Source organism: Pundamilia nyererei, unplaced genomic scaffold (assembly GCF_000239375.1).
Source record: "Pundamilia nyererei isolate P.nyererei 1_Seehausen unplaced genomic scaffold, PunNye1.0 scaffold00008, whole genome shotgun sequence".
Taxonomy (NCBI): Eukaryota; Metazoa; Chordata; class Actinopteri; order Cichliformes; family Cichlidae; genus Pundamilia; species Pundamilia nyererei.
In genome coordinates this window covers 587,216-608,757 of record NW_005187409.1, presented here as the reverse complement: position 1 = coordinate 608,757, position 21,542 = coordinate 587,216, and the positions used below count along the sequence as shown (strand labels likewise).

Below are 21,542 nucleotides of genomic sequence, written 5' to 3'. Positions count from 1 at the left end.
CGTGCGTGTGTGTGTGCGCACGCGCGCGTGCAGCCCGGAAAAGTCATAAGTTGTTATATCTACATTCAACTACAACTGCACATTCTGACTTTCCAGATGGCATCTCAGTGTGAGAGCATGTGTGTGCTGGAAACATGTATGTGAAAGAATTTGCTTTGGTACAATGTATCCACCCCAGCGTGATAAGCAAAGTTTACCATTTCCTTAAGGAGGGCGGCCATTCACCCCCCCAACTCCCAATTCCCCACTAAGGAATTTTTGCACTAATGCTACATGTCTCCTCCTAAAGCCTCTTTTGTTGTGGCTCTAATGACCAGTTTGGCCTATGTGACAAGCTAGTGTTTGGTTTTGGAAGCGTATGTACCGTCCATTCAGAAATCCACAAGAGCCTGTGGAGCTCCATTGTTTATATACGCCTTGAGTGATACAGCCAAAAGAATGAGACACTCATTACGTGGAATCTGGACGTTTGTATGGACCTAATGTCATCGTCTCTCTTAGACTTGGAGGCATCCAAACGGGGCATGTTCCATCTTAGTGAGAAGGATATGGACACATACTTTTGACCAATATGTCACTGGAGAAACTACCTATGAGCAGTTAAGATAGAGTGTTTAGAAATCCTATTTTAGTCTTATAAACGTGAAAATAATGAACCTCATTCGTCTGTAGCTGTAAGATGAATAAGATTAATATGCCAATGCTATGCTCTCAAAATGATTAAACACCCTGACTAGAAGGCGAAGCTTTTCAGAATGACCTAATCCTAACTTAGAGACAGCATTTTACTGCAAGGATTTCACTTCATGTAACGTTTAACACAGGGAATGTCAGAAACGGTGTCCTTCCTTTGATAATTGTTTCTAAACACTGCAAAGAAGCAAGACATGCCTCAAGGACTCAGAACTACCAGCTCTGCTGCCTGGTCCTCTGTTCACTGTTCCTCCTCAGTGTTGTCGGAGAGATTTTTAACAAACTGCCTTATGTAAGCATCTGCTCAAGCACAGCAGAATGGGAGCTGACATTTCAAAGTGCTGGTTCGTGAGCTTTATGAATGCACCAACCCCGACTTTCTGCCTCAACTTCATTTATCACGCCTAACGACCGGCTGACAGAGTGAAGGCCGTCCGTCATCACCCCCGAACAGCCCCCCGCCCCGCTTTCCACTCCTTCATTCCCTCCTTCTCGCCATCCCCCCCCCTTCTGTGTCCGACAAGCTAAACACAGCACGTTTCTCCTCCATCTGTGGCTCCTGTGCTCGGCAGCTTTCTCCTGTTGGAAGTGCAGGGACTTGCCCTTTGCAGTCTTAGAAACAACAGACAAGGCTCTCCTGCCGTGGGGTCGACAGACTTCTCTGTTGGGTGTCTTAAAGAGGTTAAATGCAGAATCTGGGAAGTTGTGAGGACTTTATGAGGAAGACTCCCTGTAGCCTCATCATTTTAGTTTGGAGATTTTCTGGTTTTCATGGGGACGGGGTGAGGTCACGAGGGGACAGATGTTTTTATCTTAGTAACTTCTTTAACTTCTGTACTGTTTTCCACGTACAAGAACTGTTGATCAGTGTTGGTTACTGTCCGATATTCTGATAAATCTGAAGCCCAAATGATCCATATTTGTTATTTCACTTTATAAAAACATACTTTAAAGGCTTTTAGTTCATGTTGATCTCTGACAATAACACTGCTTTACTAGATGTATCCAGCACAATTAGAGTCACGAGCCAAATGGCAAATACATTAGTATTATTTTAACACAGTAATGGAAAAACGAAATCATGCTTTAAATTACATTTTGAATGAAGCCGTTTTAGAACAGCCGTGCTCATGGATTTTGTGAAACAACTGTGAGTTTTATGTGTTTTGATTCCCCTTTCCAGAGAAGTTTGATTTATGGATAAACAAAATCTCGTATACTTACATCCAAAGTGTCTTCATTGATCACAACCATGCCCATGTTCTTCGTCAGCAATTTGCAGGAATGTCCTGCAAAAAAACAAAACAAAAAAAAATCTTAAGCACTGCAAAAATATAGAGCAGATAAAATACATAAAACTTTTAATTAATCCAATTTTACTCTCATAAAATTATAGTTGCCTTAAATGTAAAGAGTCCAGTTAGCTCATCCCAAACCTGCAGCCACATGCAAATATTAAATATATAAAACCCAGAAGAATCAAATAAGTGAAACAACGTTTAAAGGGATCCAATTAAAATTTTACAGCTCAAAGCAAGTGTCTCAGCACATGACTAATGAGTTTGGTTTACAAGAGTTTGTCAGTTTCCTGTTTTAATAGGCAGTTACAACTCCGAGTTACCCAACATGGCTCTCTAGGGAGCGTTTCCCTCAGCTTTTGGCGGGGACAGATGCTCGGGGTCACCAGCAAGGTGGTAGAGGGCGCCTCCCATTGGGGAAAACAGAAATATTTCATGAACCAAGACTGAAGCCTTCAGTTCAGCGCTGTGGCTGTATGAAAAGGGCTGCCATCTGCGGCCATAACCACATAAATATTTGTGGGCTTCTGCACTTTGCTTCTGTCTGGAAAGGGATTTTAGTTTCTTTAAGGGGGTTACCACAAAGCCTCTGTTTTGTGAACATATGGGTGGCATTCTCTGAGTGAAACTTAGACAACACATAGCCGAAGAATAGTGCACCCACAATATGCACAAACGCTCACACATATGTACGTACAGAGGAAATGAGCAAATTTCACCTCCAGAGTCAAAACCTAACAGGGCTGGGGTCTGGCAGATTGTTTTCTTAAGTGCAAAGGTGCAAACGTCCAAAAATTTGCCAATGTGTGCAAAACGTCTCCCCATCTGGACGCAGCCTCTCTCGGTCACTCCCTTGCCCCTTGTCAATACTGCCTTCCGTTTAATATGTTTACCTTTAGCTCGTTTGACTTTTCTCTCTTTTTCTTAATGTCACCAAAGTTAAATTCCTGGCTTTCCCATCTCAGGCAGAACCAAACACGGCTCCCACAGGATTTGAGGAATGTGTAGCAATGACACTTGTGTCAGGCTAATCTGGAATTTCGCCTCGGGAGCAACAATTAGAAATACAAACTTTAGCCGCGAAAGCCACTCAAAGGGGGTAACATGCTGACTGGGATTTTGAGAAGAAGAATGGGGCTTGAAATTATTGTAAAATGACAGGAAGAGGAACAGGTCAACATAATGGGGGCTCAGGGGCTCAGATAAGGGATGGTGTTTACGTTTTGGTCCCTCTCTGCTTAAGGACATAATGCACCCTCCAGCCACACTTAACTGAACGTTAGCAAAGCGAACACTGTTTCCCTAACTGATCGGCTGGCTCTGTCCTTTTAGTAAATTCTGGCTCTTACCTGCCTTGAGAGTTACGTGCACACAGACTCCTCTCAGCTAGCAGCTCATAGCAGCGAGAGCGTGTCCAAGAGCAAACATTGCTCTTTTGTCAGACAGCCTAAAAGAGTCGCTTCTTTATCGTATGTCATTATACTTCAGGTTTAGGGACACACTAGATTGAGGACAATCACTTCAGAGCTTCAAATCAGCACACCTGTATGCTTTACAAATAAGAATATTATTGCATTAACAATTTCATTTAATGAGCATGCCAGTATTATGTGCCAAAAGTGGCACTTGGGTGGTTTCGGCCACCTCCAAATGTTAAATAATGTCCTGGCCTGAATTCAGGTGTCTGATTTGGCTAAAGGTGCACCATAAACTCTGCCAACTGGTATCATCTTTCAGTGAGGAAAGTAGTAAAAAAATAAAGTAAATATTAAGCAGAATTTTTACAGAGCAACCCAGTCAAAAGGCGAACCTGTAAAAATACTTCCAGTGAGCATGGGCTTCTGCTGCCTCACATCTGGGCACAGTGGGTACAAAGGGCTGATTCAGTGAGCAGCAGGAGCAGCAGGAGCAGCCACAAACGGAGGCACTTTTGATATCTGTTTTTTCTGACCTCCGTGTTACCTGGCTGACTGTATTCAAGGTCGATCCATTTGTTTGATTTGCCCACGTCTAGCGCAGAACGAAGAAGAATACAAACCCAAACGGACAACCAGCGTTAGGCATTCACCTTTCTGATAATATCTGCCTCTGGGGCACCTAGATACGTGAGACGTGCCTGCTTGTGTACATATGCGTGTGATTTATTTCATGTCAGTGCAGGGTGCTCATACATCATCTGGCATTCTGCGACGCATGCTTTCACTGGATATGTGTGACAGAGAAACATTCAGCTTGTCAGCTGTTTGTCTTTCGGGGTGAAGGATGACTGGAGTACCTGTAAGAGGCTGGCATGCACTTTAGCACAGAAAAAACATCAGGCTTGCCAGGGACTTTCCTTTTGGTATGAGACCTCGTACACAAATAAGGTTAAAGTGCATCGTGAAGCACAAACAAGAAGGAAAATAGCTATTGTTGCTTTTGCATAACAGGGGAACTCAATCTTAGCAATGTCAGCTGCATCAGTCTGCTTTTTGGCAGTGTGGCAGCCTTGAAGTAGGCTTCCTTTGGTGTGACTGATATCTGACCTTTATGTTGTGCCCCATTTCTGGTAAAAATACTAATAATTGTACCAATAAAACCACACGACACAGCAGAATTCACATAGAAATAAAGCTCGGAAAGCATCCGGTCATAAATGCTGCTGCTTACCAATATTGATGGCTGTTTCCTGTTTGTCCCCAGTCAGGATCCAGATCTTTATGTCGGCCTTCATTAGAGTCTCGATGGTCTCCGGCACTTTATCCTGGAGCTTATCCTCTATCGCGGTGGCGCCCAGGAGCTGCAGGTTCTGCACCAAAGAAAGTCAGTAAACAAGTCAGTTAGTGAGGATCATAACACAGGAAGGCCTTTAAATCGTCATGTGTCAGGCAAACATCTGAGCCGGGACAGTGTCACTCACTCAGTCGAGTTTTTCCCCTCATCAGCCGCTCTTGTTTATCACCAAGTAAAAACCGCGGCGGTGGACTTAAGGGGTTTTGGATCCGTTACTGTGCCCCTGCATCTGTGTTTGCATCTATAGACACGCTCTCTGCCACACAAGCACACCCACAAAATGCAGCTGCTGTTTTTTCCCCAGGAAACTCTGTGTTGCTCTGTGGCTGGCTGTGGGCTTGTATGGGCACATCACAGGGCCAAAGGTTTGACAAGAGCCAGGGGTAGAGGGGAGACAGGAGCCAGCAGCAGAGGAAAGGCTCTGGAAGCTCTTTAAGTTGTGACCTGAGCCTTACTGCCTGGACGTCTGTAGGTCTGTCCACGCTAATCACTGGGAACCACACAGCCCGGAAAACTATGCCTGGGAAAGACCATGACTGGATGTGCCAAACTTTCTTTTGCCTTTTCATCGTAAGCCTTTCATTTCTTTCTATGGCTGCTGTTAAAAGCACTCTTTGTAAATTATGATACAAGTACCAGCTGAATCAGGGAGAAACGGGATCATAGTCAGTATGTTGCTGGTAGAGTCTGTCCAGTATATGTAGCTTAAGTTTCCACTGGGACAAAGACTCGTATGAATTCACCACTACTGCTTCTAATATGTTAAAAAGGGGAAATAAAGTTCTGAATTTTCACAGTGGAGCTAGAGCAGCTTACTTTGCACTGACAAACAGTAAACAATAAATACACTTGTCCTTAGATTAGTCAGGGATCATAAAAAGTATCCCCTGCAGTAGACCAGTGAGAAATGAATGGGGAGAAATAATGAAGAATTAGATCTTAAACAGCTAAAACAGCGTATCAATACAAAACAATTGTTTTTAGGAAGATTTTCCCACATAATACGTAATCAGCATTTTAGTTAAGAAATGATGAGAAGGAGAAACTTCGGACACACTGCAGGAATGCCTCCATCCTTAACATTTCACTATAACTCCACTGTGCCCCCCTGTGGCATTACTGTGTGCATTTTTAAGTGTGGGTGGCCCTAACCCTGGCCCAATCACAATCACCCTTTGGTCATCTAGTCCTCTAAAGGCTACCTCTTCATCCCAAAAGAAACAGGAGACCTTACCTCCCCTAACTGCAGAAACAGAGGGGTGGGACCGAGGGAAGGGAATTGGGGTTGGGCCGCAGTGCCACGCTCTGCTCATTTGGCAACGCGCATTAAATTTTTCTCTCTGAAAGCTTTTATGTTTATTTCATGATTGATTGCCCCCATTTGTTTTGGGCAGCCAGGAGCAGCCATGACGAACCTGCCAAGTGGCTGATTTACTCTGTGGCTTCCTGTGTTTGACTAACGCTTCCACACAGACCCACCTCACAGAAAACCAACTCTACCTGCTGGTGAAACGTATAAAAACACACACGAGTTTGAACTTTTGCAGGTTTCCAGACGTTATTTCATTTTCCCCACTAGTTACACTTCAGCTCAAGGCCAGTCTGACTTTTCACAAGTTTTGTTCCTATAAAATCCTCCGCATTAAGAAATTGCCGCATTTAACCAGATGAAAAGCTTTGTGCTGCTTGTCAGTCAAACTGGATTCTGCAATAAAAAATAGCCCTTTCAGAAAAACCGACACAGTGCACACAAACAGGATGTCGCTTAACAAACCTTCTCTATCAGTTCGTAGCTCTCCTCCAGTTTTAAGGCTCTGTTCTGCAGGGAGGTGCAGGCTCTGTGGTGGATCTCCAACCACTGCTGATAGGATGATTCACTGATGTCTGCCACCGCAAAGCACAGAGTGCGCAGGCCTACAAGATTAAAAGCAGCATCGCAACATTTGGGTCAAATGTCACAGTTCTGACTGTTTAACATTACAAAACAAAGCTTGTGCTCTGCAATCACTGTTAAACGTGTGACACAGATAGACCCAGTCCAATGAAAACACTGCTACTTAAGTCAGCTATATTTCTGACCATATTAATCAATACAATACGCAGCATGAACGGTAACTCCAGCAAAATAACCATCGGATACTATTCAAATCTAAACCATCAGATTTCGATTTAAATCTTGCATCCGAAGCAGGTTATTCAGACACCATTACTGTATTACTTGACCTATTCAGAGTATGAATTTGCTTAAAGTCCATTCTTCATATTTTGGGGGTAAATAAAAGGTGCTAAAGGGTTACTGACATACGCTAAATAGGAGCTGAGAAAAGCAGCAGCTGTCTTTGTTGAACAAAGCGCTTCAGCTTAGTACGGTCAATTTTCGAATCAAACAACGTCATGGTAACTTCCCCAGTTACAAACTTTGATTAACAGTTATTTTTATGTATTACATTTAATAAAATTATGTTTAAAAATGTCATTAAAGTCAATTAAATTCAAAATTCAGATCAGCTATCTTAGCATACGAAAAATAAGAGCATTTCCAACAAAACGTTTCAGTTTTTATTTTCTGAAATGTTCTGTTATTGAAATGTTTATCTATTACTTATTTCCTGTAGTATGAATGGCCATGTCAGGAGGAGAAGCTATAAAACTTTTGATAATACAGTCCAATTCCGGCTCGCCGGCTATACGTCTGACACCCCTGCCTTAAAAATTGGACAGTCCATGAAGATTTAAGAAGCTTCTTCAGCTCTATAAACTGATGGCGAGACCCCACTAGTGGGATTGCCCCCTGGAGTCACTGACCCACCTTGTAATCACGTGAGACATAAAGGATCATGTAAGCAAAAGTCTGAATCAAGGCGTGGCTCATTGTGTCAAAAGGGCCCTTTTCATCATGTGACTTATTAAGGTCACAAAGGTCAAGGCTCACTTGGGTTGACAAGACCCAAATACCAAATGTGAAGCGCAATTCAGTGAGGAACACCATCTAGGAGAATCATCTCGACAGGACACTCAGCTGTACGTACGCATCCTAAAGGAGAAAGGTCAGGCTGTTTGGGAGAAGCGCAAAGGAGGTCATCGACACCAACAATGAACGACTATCATTGAACAAAGGTGGTGGCAACTGGCACCAGCTCCCTTTATCACTTCATGAAATCCCTGTTCACACCTTGAACCATGTGACCTGAACAAATCACATGATAGGGGGCGGGGTCTCAGGACCTTGGCCTCTGACAGGAGGGTAATGACCCACACCTAAATTCACACCTCGGCTCATGTGACTCTTAACAACTCACATTACAGGGTGGTTCAGTGACCACGACCACTTTCCACGACCACTTTCCAGCACATAACACCACCAGGTCTGTAAAATGACTCCAGCAATTTACAGAACTGAAGAAGCCTCTAGAATAGGAGGTGAAAATCTCTGAACCACAAAGGAGTCCAGTTGCCTTCATTTCCAGCACTTAAGAGTACCTTGACCTGGTTGACTGAGAACCTACACAGATGCATGAATAAAGTACTCTGTAAAAACCTTTAATGTACTGGAAAGAACAGATGCTTGGGAGAGTTGTGACTCGATACGTTCCAGATAGTTTTACTAGAATTGAATAAGACTAACTCTAACAGATGGCAGAATGACATTTCCACAGTTGGTTACCCACATTAAGACATGTTTTATGTCTAAATATTTGATTGAGGTATTGTCTCATTTAAAGTGGATTCATTTGCACTTTAAATGAGACAAATGTCCAAGACACTGACTAAAGAATTCTAGTCTGAAAGATGTTATGGGATCAAAATGGCACAAAAAAGCGAGCAGCAGATAAAGTAGGTTCATCTGTAGTATCTCCACTTGGACTGGGAATTACTGGGCCTGAAGATCCTCACAATCTGTCCTGGATGCTAAATTTAGCACACATCAAATATTCCTAATGACATCATTTTGCTGGTGTCTCACAAGGGGGCAGTATGATCATAGAACAAGAAGCAGAGTATGTGGTGCAGTTTCCTTCAGGTCAACAGCCTTGTGTTAAAATTACAGCAGAATATTCCCACTAGAAGGAAATTTCCATTAAATAATGCATGAGAGGAAAGGCTCTCAGGAAGAGGAAGTTTGTTTACTTCTGTCCAGAGATGACGCAGGGGTGTACAGCATCCTGAAAAGACACATTATTGTTGGCAGACAGGGGGCGATGTTAGTCCACTCACCTTCAGTGGCAAACTGCTCCAGGTGCTTCAATGTGATCTCTTTGTACCTAGAGCTGTCTGCCAGGCGGTCATAGATCACTGTGTCCTGAAGGGAAACAAACACTCACTGGTTACTGACACCCAGAGAGGAAAGAAAGGAACCACAAGGCTGTGTTTGGCCCATTTAGAAGCACTTCATGTTCCTACTCAGATAACTCCAGCTACGTATTTGTATTAAAAAAGAGATATACATTTGGAGAAGCCTGATCTGGGAACTCAAGACTTTTGGTGCAGCCATATATCTGGACTAAGAGTAACCAGTTCCATCCACGGGTTATTGTTTATAGATGAATGGAAAAAAGCTCGTTAAAAGATGAATCATCATCGGATGAAAACGAATGCTTTCTGTCGTTCAGTACAATCCAGTTTTCTTGTGACCAAAACCTACTCAAACCCAAATAGCCAATAGAACGCTATCTCGTCCCTTCTCCACAGATTAGGGGTGCTGCAATAACCATGTAACATTTAAAAATAAAATATTGATGTTGTGTTATACTGTGCAATTTGTACTTCTGCTTTCACTTTTGTATCATATTGACAGCACAAAATTGTTGCAATCCAGGAAATTGTAGATCCGATTAAATCTTACTGAGGATTAAATGTAGTCTGGCCATAACGTTTATTTGTTATTTGGCAGAGATGTGTGAAATGTGGTGATCTTGCTTCATCCTGTCACCCAATGAAAAGATTTCCTGACATGAGCGAGAGGCAATAAGGAGAGAAGAGCGTTTCGGCGATGATGGTGATGACCTGTCACGCGTTGCTATGGAGAGAGACAGACACTCACAGCTCCTTTGCAGTAGAGGCGGATCTTCCCAGATGGGGTGCGCATGATGACTGACATCCTCTTCCTTGTGCTAAGCGATAAAAAAAGCCAAGAGAGTGTGAGAGGGCAGAAGGAGGTGGAATAAGGAGAGAAATAACAGCAGTGTGTTACCACAATGCTAAAGTAATGCATGGTTTGAGCTAGCACATGATTACTGAAAACAAAGAGTGGGTAACAAGATAACCATGTGACCACAGTGGGGTTAACTAGGATTAATTAGTTAATTAATGATGATGCCACTGAGGCTCAAACAGAAAACTCTATAGTAAAAGACTGTTAAATAAGGCATGCTGATGGTGTATATGCATAATAAAAACATAATAACTGTACCTTGTAAACTCCAGCACATGAAGCAGTTCATATCGTTCCTCTGTTCCAACCTGAATTGAAAGAGACGTGAGCGTTGACGTAATTCAGAAGGAGACACTTCAACCTCAGTCTTCTGAGACAAGTTATCTTAAGTAGCACAGCCAAGCCTGCCATCCTCCTCCAATCAGCTTTAATTGCACTTAAATGTGTTTATCAGTTGCTTGCACTGAGCCGATGGAAGGAGAATAACAAGGTAAAATTCAATTAACTTTCTTAATTGTGGACACTGCTAGGTACAAGACAGAGTGATTAAAGTAGATGCTGAGAGCTTTAGAAGGTCTAATAAAGATTAAGAAATTGGACAAACGTCTAGGAGACGAGATGTTCGACCAAAAAGGGGCAAAAAAAAGAGAGGAAATGGCTCTGGCCTTTCAGCCTCAGGCTCTTTGAGTGCAATCATCAGGTTAGCCAATTAGGAGAACAACAGGAGGAGTGACCCGAGCGTTGGAGAGGACACACTGCATCAACTCAGGATATAATCACGGCAAATGTTGTGTTTTTCCATCACTGTGATCCAAGTGGAAAACCACTTTTAGTGTATTTGTTTTAGTTCTGTTTCAAAACATCTGACAAATTTCATGAAGTACTGTGAAATAGACAAGGGGATAGTTTAGTGTTTTTTGGAAATGAACTAGCCTACAGATGGGACTTCTTTAGATGCCGACCGGAGCACGATGATGCCAGTATTATAGATTAAGCAGACCTGTAAGGCTGTTTGCCTTTCTTTAACTTGTTTTGTCCAACTTACAATTTCCACAATGACGCTGTCTGGGGTTCGACCAGAGAACACGAAGCCAAGGTTTTGTGCTGCTCTCACTAAAGCGCCTTCATCTGGGGAGCAAAGAAAAATGTTACAGATAAAAACACCTTTACAAATATCCAAGGTAACATCACATTTGAGCCTGGTATTTACCACAGCAGCCATGTTTCAGTACAGTGACTGAAACCTGTGATCCAGCTACCGTGTGCATGGGGATGCTGCAGGGCAAGAAAGAGCTCTCTACTGTTCTTTATAGTTCACTTCACCAGCAGCTCTTTGCAACCACTCTAAAAACCTCAAAGCTTCACATGAACACGACTGTTTGAAGCAATCCAAGTCCCCCAAAAAGTCATTAGCAAAATGAAGATGCAAAGCTTATTTTCGAATCAAAGTGTTCATCAGTTCTCTAATAAACATATTTAAAACGATCGGGATATGTCAACCTATTTGACAAACTGCAGCCGTATGTTTGTACATTATAAACTGATGTCAAATGCTTTTTCCTTTAACCTCCTGGGACCTGCGTCCACATATGTGGACATCACAGTTTGGGTTATTTAGACCAAAATACTCAATTTTGCTCTACAAGGGCCTGATATCCACTTATGAGGACATTATGCTGCTACTGTTCTATCCTCAGATGTGGCTCTCATTTTTCTTAGAAACAAAAATAAGGTAAAAAAAAAAAAAATCTGGTAATTCTTTGTTTTTACATTCATCAGGCCCCAATCAGCCCAAATATCAAAGAGAAATTAAAAATGCTGCTGTGGAAGAGTTCAGGTCTTAGGAGGTTAAACCTGCTGGTCTCTTCAGAAATCTGCATTATTTTCAGGAAACATAACTACTGCTGTTAAGGGCAATCTCTATGCATTAACGCTAAAACCTCCTATTCTAGAGTCTCTGTGGTGGATTTCACCTCATCTAATGTTTGTCATGGTGGCAACTTTGATGTTTAGAAATATGTTATGTGTTTAACTTCCTGATTGACAGCTGTCTCAGTCTGTTAAGTTCACCTGTGGATGTGATAGACTGAAGAAAACAGCTGATTTCATTTTATAATATGATTCCTGGCTCGTGTGTGCGCTGATGATTACATAAACGTCTTTATGAAATACTGGAGCCCGGAGGCTGTAGTGGTGTGTTCCATTTGCTGTGACACAAAGGTCGCTAGATGGAAAATTAAATACTACAACAAAGAGAAATATCAAGGACACACAAGACCATTTATGCAGAGCACCTGGAACCAGATCCAGACACAGCTGCACAACTAGCCATTTAAAATCTGCTCTTTTCGACATGCAGTTTTGAACCTACTTGTACAGGAGAGGTGTAGCATTACACAGAAACGTGTCACTGGGCAAAATCCAAGGAAGGAAAGGAGAAGTTTTGCAACTCTCACACTTGTCTTTGACACCGTTAAATCACAGCAACATGTGTTGCGAGAGCTAGTTCGTTTCTATTTTTAGCTGCTGTTAGGATGCATGTGTTAAGACGACAGCTAAGCTGACACTGTGCCATCAAAGGGCGCAGGCGTGCTGTCCCATTATATATCAGTGAACAATAGATTTTGGTATTAAAGAATTATTTGTATATTTGCACTGTCTTAGTGAACTCCTTTGTCCATGTCTTCAGCTGTAATGATTATCACTGTAGCTTCATTTTTTTCATTGGTTTTACAGTTTGATGATTAACGACTACAAACGTTGAAAATGAAAATCTGACAACATGCTACGTCACAAACAACGTCAGAATCAAGAAGAAGTCTGGTAAATTTTGACGATCTTAAATTACTGTGTGTGAACAGACACACACTGTAATAACATTGTGTATTCCACTTAAAAGTGGGATATACCTGGAGATGCAGCTTGGTAGATGATTTTTCCATCCATGCGTTCAGGGACTGCAGTGTGACAGATGGCCATCATGGTCATGAACTCCAGGATAACAGCAGCTGTAGGCTACAGGAAGAAGAAGGGGCACTTTGACTTTTAATGTTCTTTCATAAAACATGTAACAGAAGCAAAACAGCTACGGTATTGTAGGAAGAGAGAGCAAGGACAGAGAGTGCACACCGACAGAGCATAATCAACCTGCAGCCGACGTACACAACCTGCTACAGCAGCCGCTACAAATGTGACAGACAGCTTCTATTAATACTAGTATGCACTGCAGACTCCAGTGACCTGTCTGCTGGAGCATTTATTTAAAGTTTTATAAAACCAGACCAAATAAGTTTGCTGCATCATGAGCACAATAGAGCATAAAAAACAACTTTACTCTCAGTTCTTTTGAACTGCCGTTCAGGTACATTCCTGTTTGCAAACTATAATCACAAATCTACACTTAACTGCTGGCAGAATTATATCTAAACACTGCAACTTACACAGGAGAACTCTAACCCTGAACAGGTACCATTATTAATTGCAGCTCTGACACTTGATGAATTTCCTTCACATCGTGTAGCGCCCAAAGATTTATGACTCCATTTGTTTCCAAGCCAGTCTAAGCTTTGTCAAACTCTGAAATACATGTGGCTTCAGTACTCAGTAGTCAAGCGTGGAGAGGCTAATGACTGTGGATAACGAGCCAAGAGGATCCCACAGAAACTGCCAGCTGCTGACAGACTCATGCCTCCTCATCCAGTAGAAATGTGCTTCATTTAATGAAAGAAGGCCTAACCTATACACTGAGGCATTGTACATTAATGAAGGGAACAGTATGACTAACTTGCCACGGGACAGACCTAGACAGGCATCTGCTGAGGCCGACTACAGCCAAGACAGTAATATAAGCAGCCTGCAGGGCTGCAGCAGACCTGTATAATACAGCAACAGCACACACAGCAGCCTGGCGGCAAACGTTTGTTAGCAGTGAGTTTAATACCAGCCAATGAATTATGAATATTGGTCTCACGAACCTGTAGTAACACAAAGAACATAAAAGCCTAAGAGTGAGGACATGCTTTCTTTTCAAGTGCAGAGATTTTGCACTCTCTCACCTCCTTAATGGGAAATCTGAGGGTTAATATCAGATGCAGGTTTAAATAATACTGGAGTACTGGTGTAAGATAGCTCAAAAGTGCATGTTTTCACTCCCATCTCAAACAAAAGGCTGCAGCCTCACGCAGAGTATTATTAAATTTGTTCTTTCTGTTGTGAAGAGAGGAGCAAAGGATCACATGAATGAAGGGGGAGGGTGACAAATTAAAAGTGCCTCTTCCAAATGAAAATACATCGAGTCTATTACAGTCCAGGTGGCTAAGAGAGGCCTCCCTGCCTCCAAGCAGCATGATAATCTGGCCTGGGTTGACGGGTATCCTCTGAAAGACAGGACAGTATGTGTGTGATTGAGTGAGGACATGTTTTCTTTTAAAGAGCAGGTATTTTGGACAGCTCTCACACCCTTACTGGGATGAGGGTTAATGTCTGATGCAGGTTTAAGGCTGAAAGCAGGTCTTTGTTAATTGCTCTTTAAGGGATGGGATCTTTTCATTAAGACTGCTGTCATGGAAACCCAATGACAATAATGGGATTGTCATTGGGAGGTTACTGTGCCACACCAAGTCCAGCCAATAATCACTGTAAAACCCCAACATGCTGCATTTACACTTCCCTTCCGGCCTGCTTTAAAGATGCTAGCAGACAGACGTTTGATTGGGTAAAGTTCATGACACCGACTCCTCCTCTCAGAAGAAAAGCACACGTCTGACAGCAAGACATCGAGGGTGGTGGTAAACTAGGCAGACAGTACAGACATCTGAACTTTGCTCTGCTGACACAATTAGATGTGACAGGAAATACTGTGCTGCCAGCTACCACCCCAAATAACTTCTGGGTAACCTGTGTCACAGCAGCAGTGATAGACACTCATCGCTTCAGACACAGCCCGTGTGGGGAAAAGTTTAAGGGGGAGGAGAAAATGAAGAAGCCATTGAAACTCTGTGGGTGAGGACCATGTCCAGGGAAGATGAAAAGCACCAGAGGGGGTGCTTATTTCTGTCAACACTCTTAATTCCCCTCTCCTTAGTAATGTTCATGCAAGAAGCACTCTGAAGGCCATAAGAAGAAGCGCTTCGACTGTTACGTCAAATGCATCGCTTCATTCAGCAGCTCCAGCAGCGATATCTAAGTGAAAGTGAAGCACTGATTGTGCATTAATTAAACCAACGTCTTGAAAGTTTGAGGTGATGTTTAAAAACCTTGATATTGCTTCGGTAATTCAGCTCACTATTACTGAGGGTTACGTGGGGTTAGTATTGTTGAAGTCCTTCTAGAAGCAAGCATGTGCTGCCACCTAGCGAGAGTCGCAAAAAACCTTATTTTGAATAACTATACACTCACTGCCCATTCTGTCAGGTAAAGGGTTGGAGCCCTTTTGCATTCAGAGCGAGGAGCTGGAAACATTTCCCTAAGATTTTGGTCTATATTGGAATAGTCTCTTAAATCGCCTTTCTTCCCCATTCTGATGCTCAGTTTGTACTTCAGCAGGTTGTCTTGAGTCTACATGCCTAAAAGCAAATTTGCCATGTGATTGGCCGATATTAGATATTAAACATTTGTTAATGAGGAGCTGAACACGCATCCCTAATGAAATAGCCATGAGCATATATATCAACTTTAATGTTGCTTCTACCAAACACCTTCATACTTTTGAGCATGCCTACAACGTATCAGTTCAAAGGACAGTCTTCTATATGCTAGAAGTTACCTTGAAAAAAATGATTGGGGAAAAAGAAAAAACATACATCTATGATTTATTACCGTCCAGATTATTCGGGCTAAATCGTTACCAAAATGCATGCAAACCCTGGTTTCCAAGCAGCAGTCAGTTATGAACCATAATTACAAACTGGCGAGAGGCTATCAATGTGAGACTGAAGCAGATCTTAGACAAACTCAATGTGTGGAGAGATTCTGCTGTCATAACAAAGCAAACGTCACAGTGGGATTACTACTTTCCCTGGGCGGTACTACTGCACCTAATTGGATGTGACATTTTGCCTCCTCCACACCACTCTGCAGCTCAGTGACTCAAACAGCCAATCAATCAGCGTTTTCACCCACTGCATGACTACAGGTGGTCATTAGAGCTCCCTTTAAAATCCTGCAAAGGATGGCAAGATAGTAGTGCACCTCACTGCTTCGTCAGAATTGGCTAATCTTGATGCAAAGAAACAGTAATCCACCCCTCAGCATGATTTTAGTCAAACTGATATTAAAAACAATTAAATCCATCAGTTGCCAAATTTGTCTCGTGAGATAATAACATGAGGCATGCGTCACCATTTTAAAGGCACAAAATAAAGCTAAAAAGAGTCTACTTAAAATGCAAAAGACGATATTATGCAAGCACACACAATTAGATCCAAAATCCGTCTTAATTCTGTCCTAAACGGCAGCAGCGGGTGACGGGGAACCTTGACATTACTTACGTGATTACTCTGGAGGTTTTCCAGTAAGCTCGGGTCATTAAATCCTGCCTCGTCTGATGAGTGTGTGCTGTGCCTGGAAAAAGGAGACACTGAAGTCAAAACAACAGAACACGCTGGCATCCTTGAGAGCAACACTGTACAGCACTGAAGTACAGCATGCTGTCCTCAGAGCAGGCACGACTAGCAAACAACAAAAAACAAAACAAGGATTCTGCTTAGTGATCAAAAGATATTCTGTCAAAACTTAAGAAGATAAAAAGGAGGCAGACTGAACAGTGCTTGTGTACCACTCTTATGTGCTAGAGCCTTGGTGAGACTGCATACAATCCACGGTTTTCATTAACATTTAGAAGAAATGCTCTGAGCTGCCAACCACTGTGCAGCCTCTCAGAGTTCGTTACATCGAGCACTAACAGTGTTGTTGCAAAAACCTAAAAACAGGACTAACTAATAATAACTAATTACTGTATCATCATTTAGTCTAGTTTTAACTGAGTAAAAACTATACATATTAAATGTCCCCACAGGGTCCTGGGACATTTTCAATATAGCACAAAATATTCAGTATGATAGATATTTAAAAAATAAAAATCACACCCATCAAAATACACTCACTGGCAACTTTAAGAGCCACCTTCAAAATCTAAGTCCAGTAAATTGAGTGACGTGTGTCTGGAGAATACATGCACAAAGTGGACCTACAGCATCACATCCTTTCCACCACCACATATTTTATTCTTGGACTCTACTAAAGTAGCTTTGCATGATTGTGGCTTGGAGTTCCTCTCCATTAAGTACACCCTTTTACTTCTTGAAGTCTTCTTACGGGCTGCCCCTTGCAAACAGAAGGTTGTGGAAGTTCTGCGCTCACAGCTAAAGCTGTGGGACATGATGTAATATCCATAGCAGGGACATCACAGAGGTGAGAGGAACAAAGAACCCTTAATTAGAGCAGTCTGAAGCTTAAGGCGTAGGAGTTTAGAGGTATACCTAATAATTTGGCCAATAAGTGAAGTTTTTTTTAACCAACTCATCTTTTCAGCTCTAGAAAAACAAATTTACACGTATACTGGCAGCACACAACAGAGCTTTGTGCCCACAGTATTGACATTTGCTGAATAAAATATTAAACACAGTGCAGCCAGAATGCAAATGCTGGTCTCCCGGGCTTCAGCCATGGGATGTACAGTGGCACTATTTGGGATGTTGTCCATGCTGGCAGACACAGATCGTGCTTTGACAAAGCAGTGCCCTGAAATATCATTTCCCAAGGAATCCACGCGCACACATTTATTCATTATTCTGTTTGTAAATCTGATCCTCTTTCGTCATTTGCATAAATAAGAAATGCTGTCCCCCTTTTATTTTAATTTAATTTAGAAATTAAACAGCACATGAGGAGCTGCTTACAGTGATAGCAGACAGGCTGGATTTCTGGCAGCTAAAAAAGACCGCATTACTCAAACACTAATCAGGCTCTAATGAATTACTGGAAACCCAATTAGTCTCAAGCCAGAAGTGCTTTTTTTTATTTCTGGCAAGATAGAAAATAATCAACAAGTCAAGCAAAACTTCAAAAAATCATTTCTGATAAATGAGAGGAAAGGATGTATTTTTATCCCTGTAACAGTGGCTTAGGGCAGTGATTATGTAGCCACCAGCCACTCGCTGGCTCTCCAGCAGGGATCAATTTATGATTCTGTGATAAATACACCTATAGATCGTGGAGACAGCAGCTTTAGCCATGGCACTGGGGTTTGATAGAAATGTTGCCGAGAATGCCATTAGCAACCATAATTCTTTTTAATCCCACAGGATATGCTGTTCAGATCCCAAAGAGCTAGCAGCCCGCCAGCTAGTAATACTCCATCCACTGCACAGAAAATAGAGCTTTGGAGGGAAGGAAATATGGGGAAAAGACAGAAATGCAATTAAACAGCCGGGCAGGAGTCGATATTGTGTTACCCCTACATAGATGCACTGGAGGCAGGGAAATGGATCACACTTGCATCTTTATTAAAATCTGTCATGGAGAAATAGGAAAACAAAGTCTGCGTTTTTAAAAACCTCCATGAATATAAACAGAGGACTGAAGCCATTTCAGCTAAAAAGGTTTAAGTTTGAACTCTTATACTGCAAATACACAACCAATTACAAATGAATGTACGGGAGCTATTCAGCACCCCTTTATATCTGTAAATGACATAAAACACGCACATTCACATGAAGCCCAAATGCATTATTTTTTGTGCCATTATTATTATTTTTAAGCCTATATAGGTAAGAAAGCCACAACCTTTCTCTATAGTATATCTCGCAATGTCGATTGTCTTGATGAAATTTGCGAGGCACAAGGCCGGGTGAGCAGGACAGTCAGCTATTGATTATCTGCCAGCACACAGAGATCCTGTCACTATGGGAACAAGGGTGCTGGCTATTCGCAGTCAATAACCAGGGACCAGTTCCAGATCAAACCTGCGGCACATCGAGCTGACCCGTTACCGTCAGGAGGAGGAAATAATAAAGCTTGAGGTGCATCAGAGGCGTCGGAATCCTTGTTTCTCTAATCTAGCAGCACATAATAATAAAGAGTCTCTCTTTAGTGAGGGGAGACATAACAATATAATGAGACATGCTTTCACTGAAGCTGCAACATGATGTAAAGTAGCAAGACTCAATATTTTGGCATAATAGCTATTAACAAACAGGCTCCAATCCCCCATGCAAAATGGATGAGACACGCCCATGCTGTTACTGCAGAGCTCAACTCTAGAGCAGATGGATCTCAGAAGTAGAGCTGTGTGTGTGTGTGTGTGTGTGTGTGTGCGTGTGTGTGTGTGTGTGCGTGCGTGCGTGCGTGTGCGAGTGTGCGTGTGTGCGTGTGCGAGTGTGCGTGTGTGTGCGTGCGCGCGCGCGTGTGTGTGCGTGTGCGTGCTTTTTTACTGGATGTGTGAGAAAGAGAGAGAATAAGTGGGTGTGTCGCTTCCAGCTGAAAAGTTTGATGTCAACTGGGGAAAAGGAGAATATGGTGCACAGCTTCAGCCTCCACACAGCACTCGGTAAACGCTGGAAGGCTTTGTCTATCAACCTGCTTTTCTAAACTTGCCTGTGAGAAAGCCACAATTCTGAAATACTCATACAGTTCATTATAAATACTACGACTGCTACTATGTTTGAAGCTGCACATTTACGACAGCAGATACATATTTTGATTCGGGAGCCACAGTCACATACAGCACGTCCCATAATTACTGAATGGACAGAGAAAACAACAAAACAAACACACACTGAGGTATTGTGTTCAAAGTCACCATTTCCACAAGGCAAGGCAGCACTAATACATGACAAAAGCAGGGAGCGAATAAAAACAACCACCATTTCACACCCATCGTCTTACCAGTCGTCCTCTGCAAAACTACCCTCCTCAGCCTCAGGGACGTGACTGTTGGAGCGAAAGTGAGAACAAAAAGCATCTTGTTGACAAAGCATTATGTGAACATGCTGTTGGTAAGTGCAGGCGCAAGGATTTTTGTTCAAATGGGATCGTTTAGGAGGAGTTGGAGCGTGGCAGCTTAGCTAAGGTTCTGTGGTTAGGATGATAGTGTTGATGATAGCGTGTCCTCTAATCACTTATTTGTTTCCAGATTTTTTTACAGTTGTGCAAAATATTCATACTTGACACTTTTTACCAGGAACTACATACAACCAGCAGTCACATATCTTAGCCATTTAAGACCGGAAACACAGAAACACCTATTCCAGCAATGTTAACTTAATGATATATCTTTACATTATACATCGTCTCTTTGTTCTCAAGAAACAGTCTGGCAACATGCTAAAACTCCAAGTTTTCTTCTTTTTTGGGGTTGCTGTAGTGCAAGCCATCAGCTAATGAGAAGTTTGATGTGTTGATCCCTGAATGTTTCCAGCCTGCATGCCTGAATATCCATGGGCAACACACTGAACCCCAAGATGCACCCCGATGCATTGAGAGAAACGTGCTTATGTGAATGGGTCAGTGAGGCATTGAATTCATACTGACTGCCCAAAAAGGGTAGAAAAGCACTATATGAGAACCCGTCCAATTACAAAACCCATCCTTCTTTGATTTTTTGCAACAATTAATTAAAGAAAATACTTTGGAAAGAAGCCCAACTGTGTTTTTTTCCACTAGTCATCATTTACCTTAGTAAATGTGGAAAATGAAAATTGTTATTTCCGTACATTACAGGTGTTATTTTAGCTGTGATCATTAAGAAGCAAACAAAAAAGGAGGCAGCTTTCAGTACCATGTTTTTGTATATCTATTCAAATTGTGCATGATTTGACGGACCGTTCTTCCCCTAGTATTTTCATTTTATATGCGGTTGTGGTCAGAAGTGAATGTCATGGTAATTTGGGGTTTTTAGATTTCTTTGTACTGTTATTCGTCAAGGGTGGAATTACTGTAAAACCAAGAACTGGCTGCACAAGTTTGTTTTGGATTTTCTCCAGTCTGCACAGGGACAAAAGTATACACACAACCCCACTCGTATTTGGTTAAATGTTGCTTAATGAAGTTGCTTCTGGCACAATTTTGGTCTTCTGGGCAGAATTGGTAGTTCGTTTAAATTGGTTGGCTTCCTGGCACGAAAACAGCTTTTAAATCCAAACCGAAGATTTTTAATAAGTTTGAGTTTGGGGCTTTGGTAAGGCAAGTCCAGAAGCTTATTGTTAGCCTCATGTGTCCATCCCATAATGATTAATGACGTGTTTTGGGGATCATTGTCTTGTTTGGAGGCCTACTTGTGTCAAAGCTGAACGTGAAGATGAAGAATTCAGAGGTAGTCTCCCCTTCTAAACTGAGTGCACGTAAAAACTGAGCAACTACAAAATAAGATCATTAAAAGGTGTTACAGTGGAGACAATTTACTCAAATGTCTAAAGAGAAGTCAACAAAATCAAAGGAGAAAACAATCCAAGAAAGACAAAGTAGTAACAATAGAAATGAATAGAAATCATTTTATAATTGTAGCAGCTGTCAGCAGGCTACCACAGTTCGGTGCATACAGTGGGGCAAAAAAGTATTTAGTCAGCCACCGATTGTGCAAGTTCCCCCACCTAAAATGATGACAGAGGTCAGTAATTTGCACCAGAGGT

General features: G+C 42.1%; 1 protein-coding gene across 8 annotated transcripts in view; it reads right to left on the bottom strand.

Annotated features, from left to right (window-relative positions):
• atp8a1 (ATPase phospholipid transporting 8A1) overlaps window positions 1–21,542 on the bottom strand; it is a 106,733-nt gene that overhangs the window by 38,135 nt on the left and 47,056 nt on the right. For 6 of the 8 annotated variants that reach the window (XM_005722843.1, XM_005722845.1, XM_005722842.1 and 3 more), the window contains 10 exons: window positions 19,801–19,845; window positions 16,404–16,476; window positions 12,825–12,930; window positions 10,961–11,043; window positions 10,174–10,223; window positions 9,805–9,874; window positions 8,979–9,063; window positions 6,538–6,677; window positions 4,641–4,779; window positions 1,918–1,982 (listed from right to left, as the gene is read on the bottom strand). In XM_005722843.1, the coding sequence (XP_005722900.1) occupies window positions 1,918–1,982; window positions 4,641–4,779; window positions 6,538–6,677; window positions 8,979–9,063; window positions 9,805–9,874; window positions 10,174–10,223; window positions 10,961–11,043; window positions 12,825–12,930; window positions 16,404–16,476; window positions 19,801–19,845 (856 nt within the window). The remainder of the gene's footprint in view (window positions 1–1,917; window positions 1,983–4,640; window positions 4,780–6,537; window positions 6,678–8,978; window positions 9,064–9,804; window positions 9,875–10,173; window positions 10,224–10,960; window positions 11,044–12,824; window positions 12,931–16,403; window positions 16,477–19,800; window positions 19,846–21,542) is intronic. The other 2 variants (XM_005722848.1, XM_005722846.1) reach the window with 1 other exon arrangement.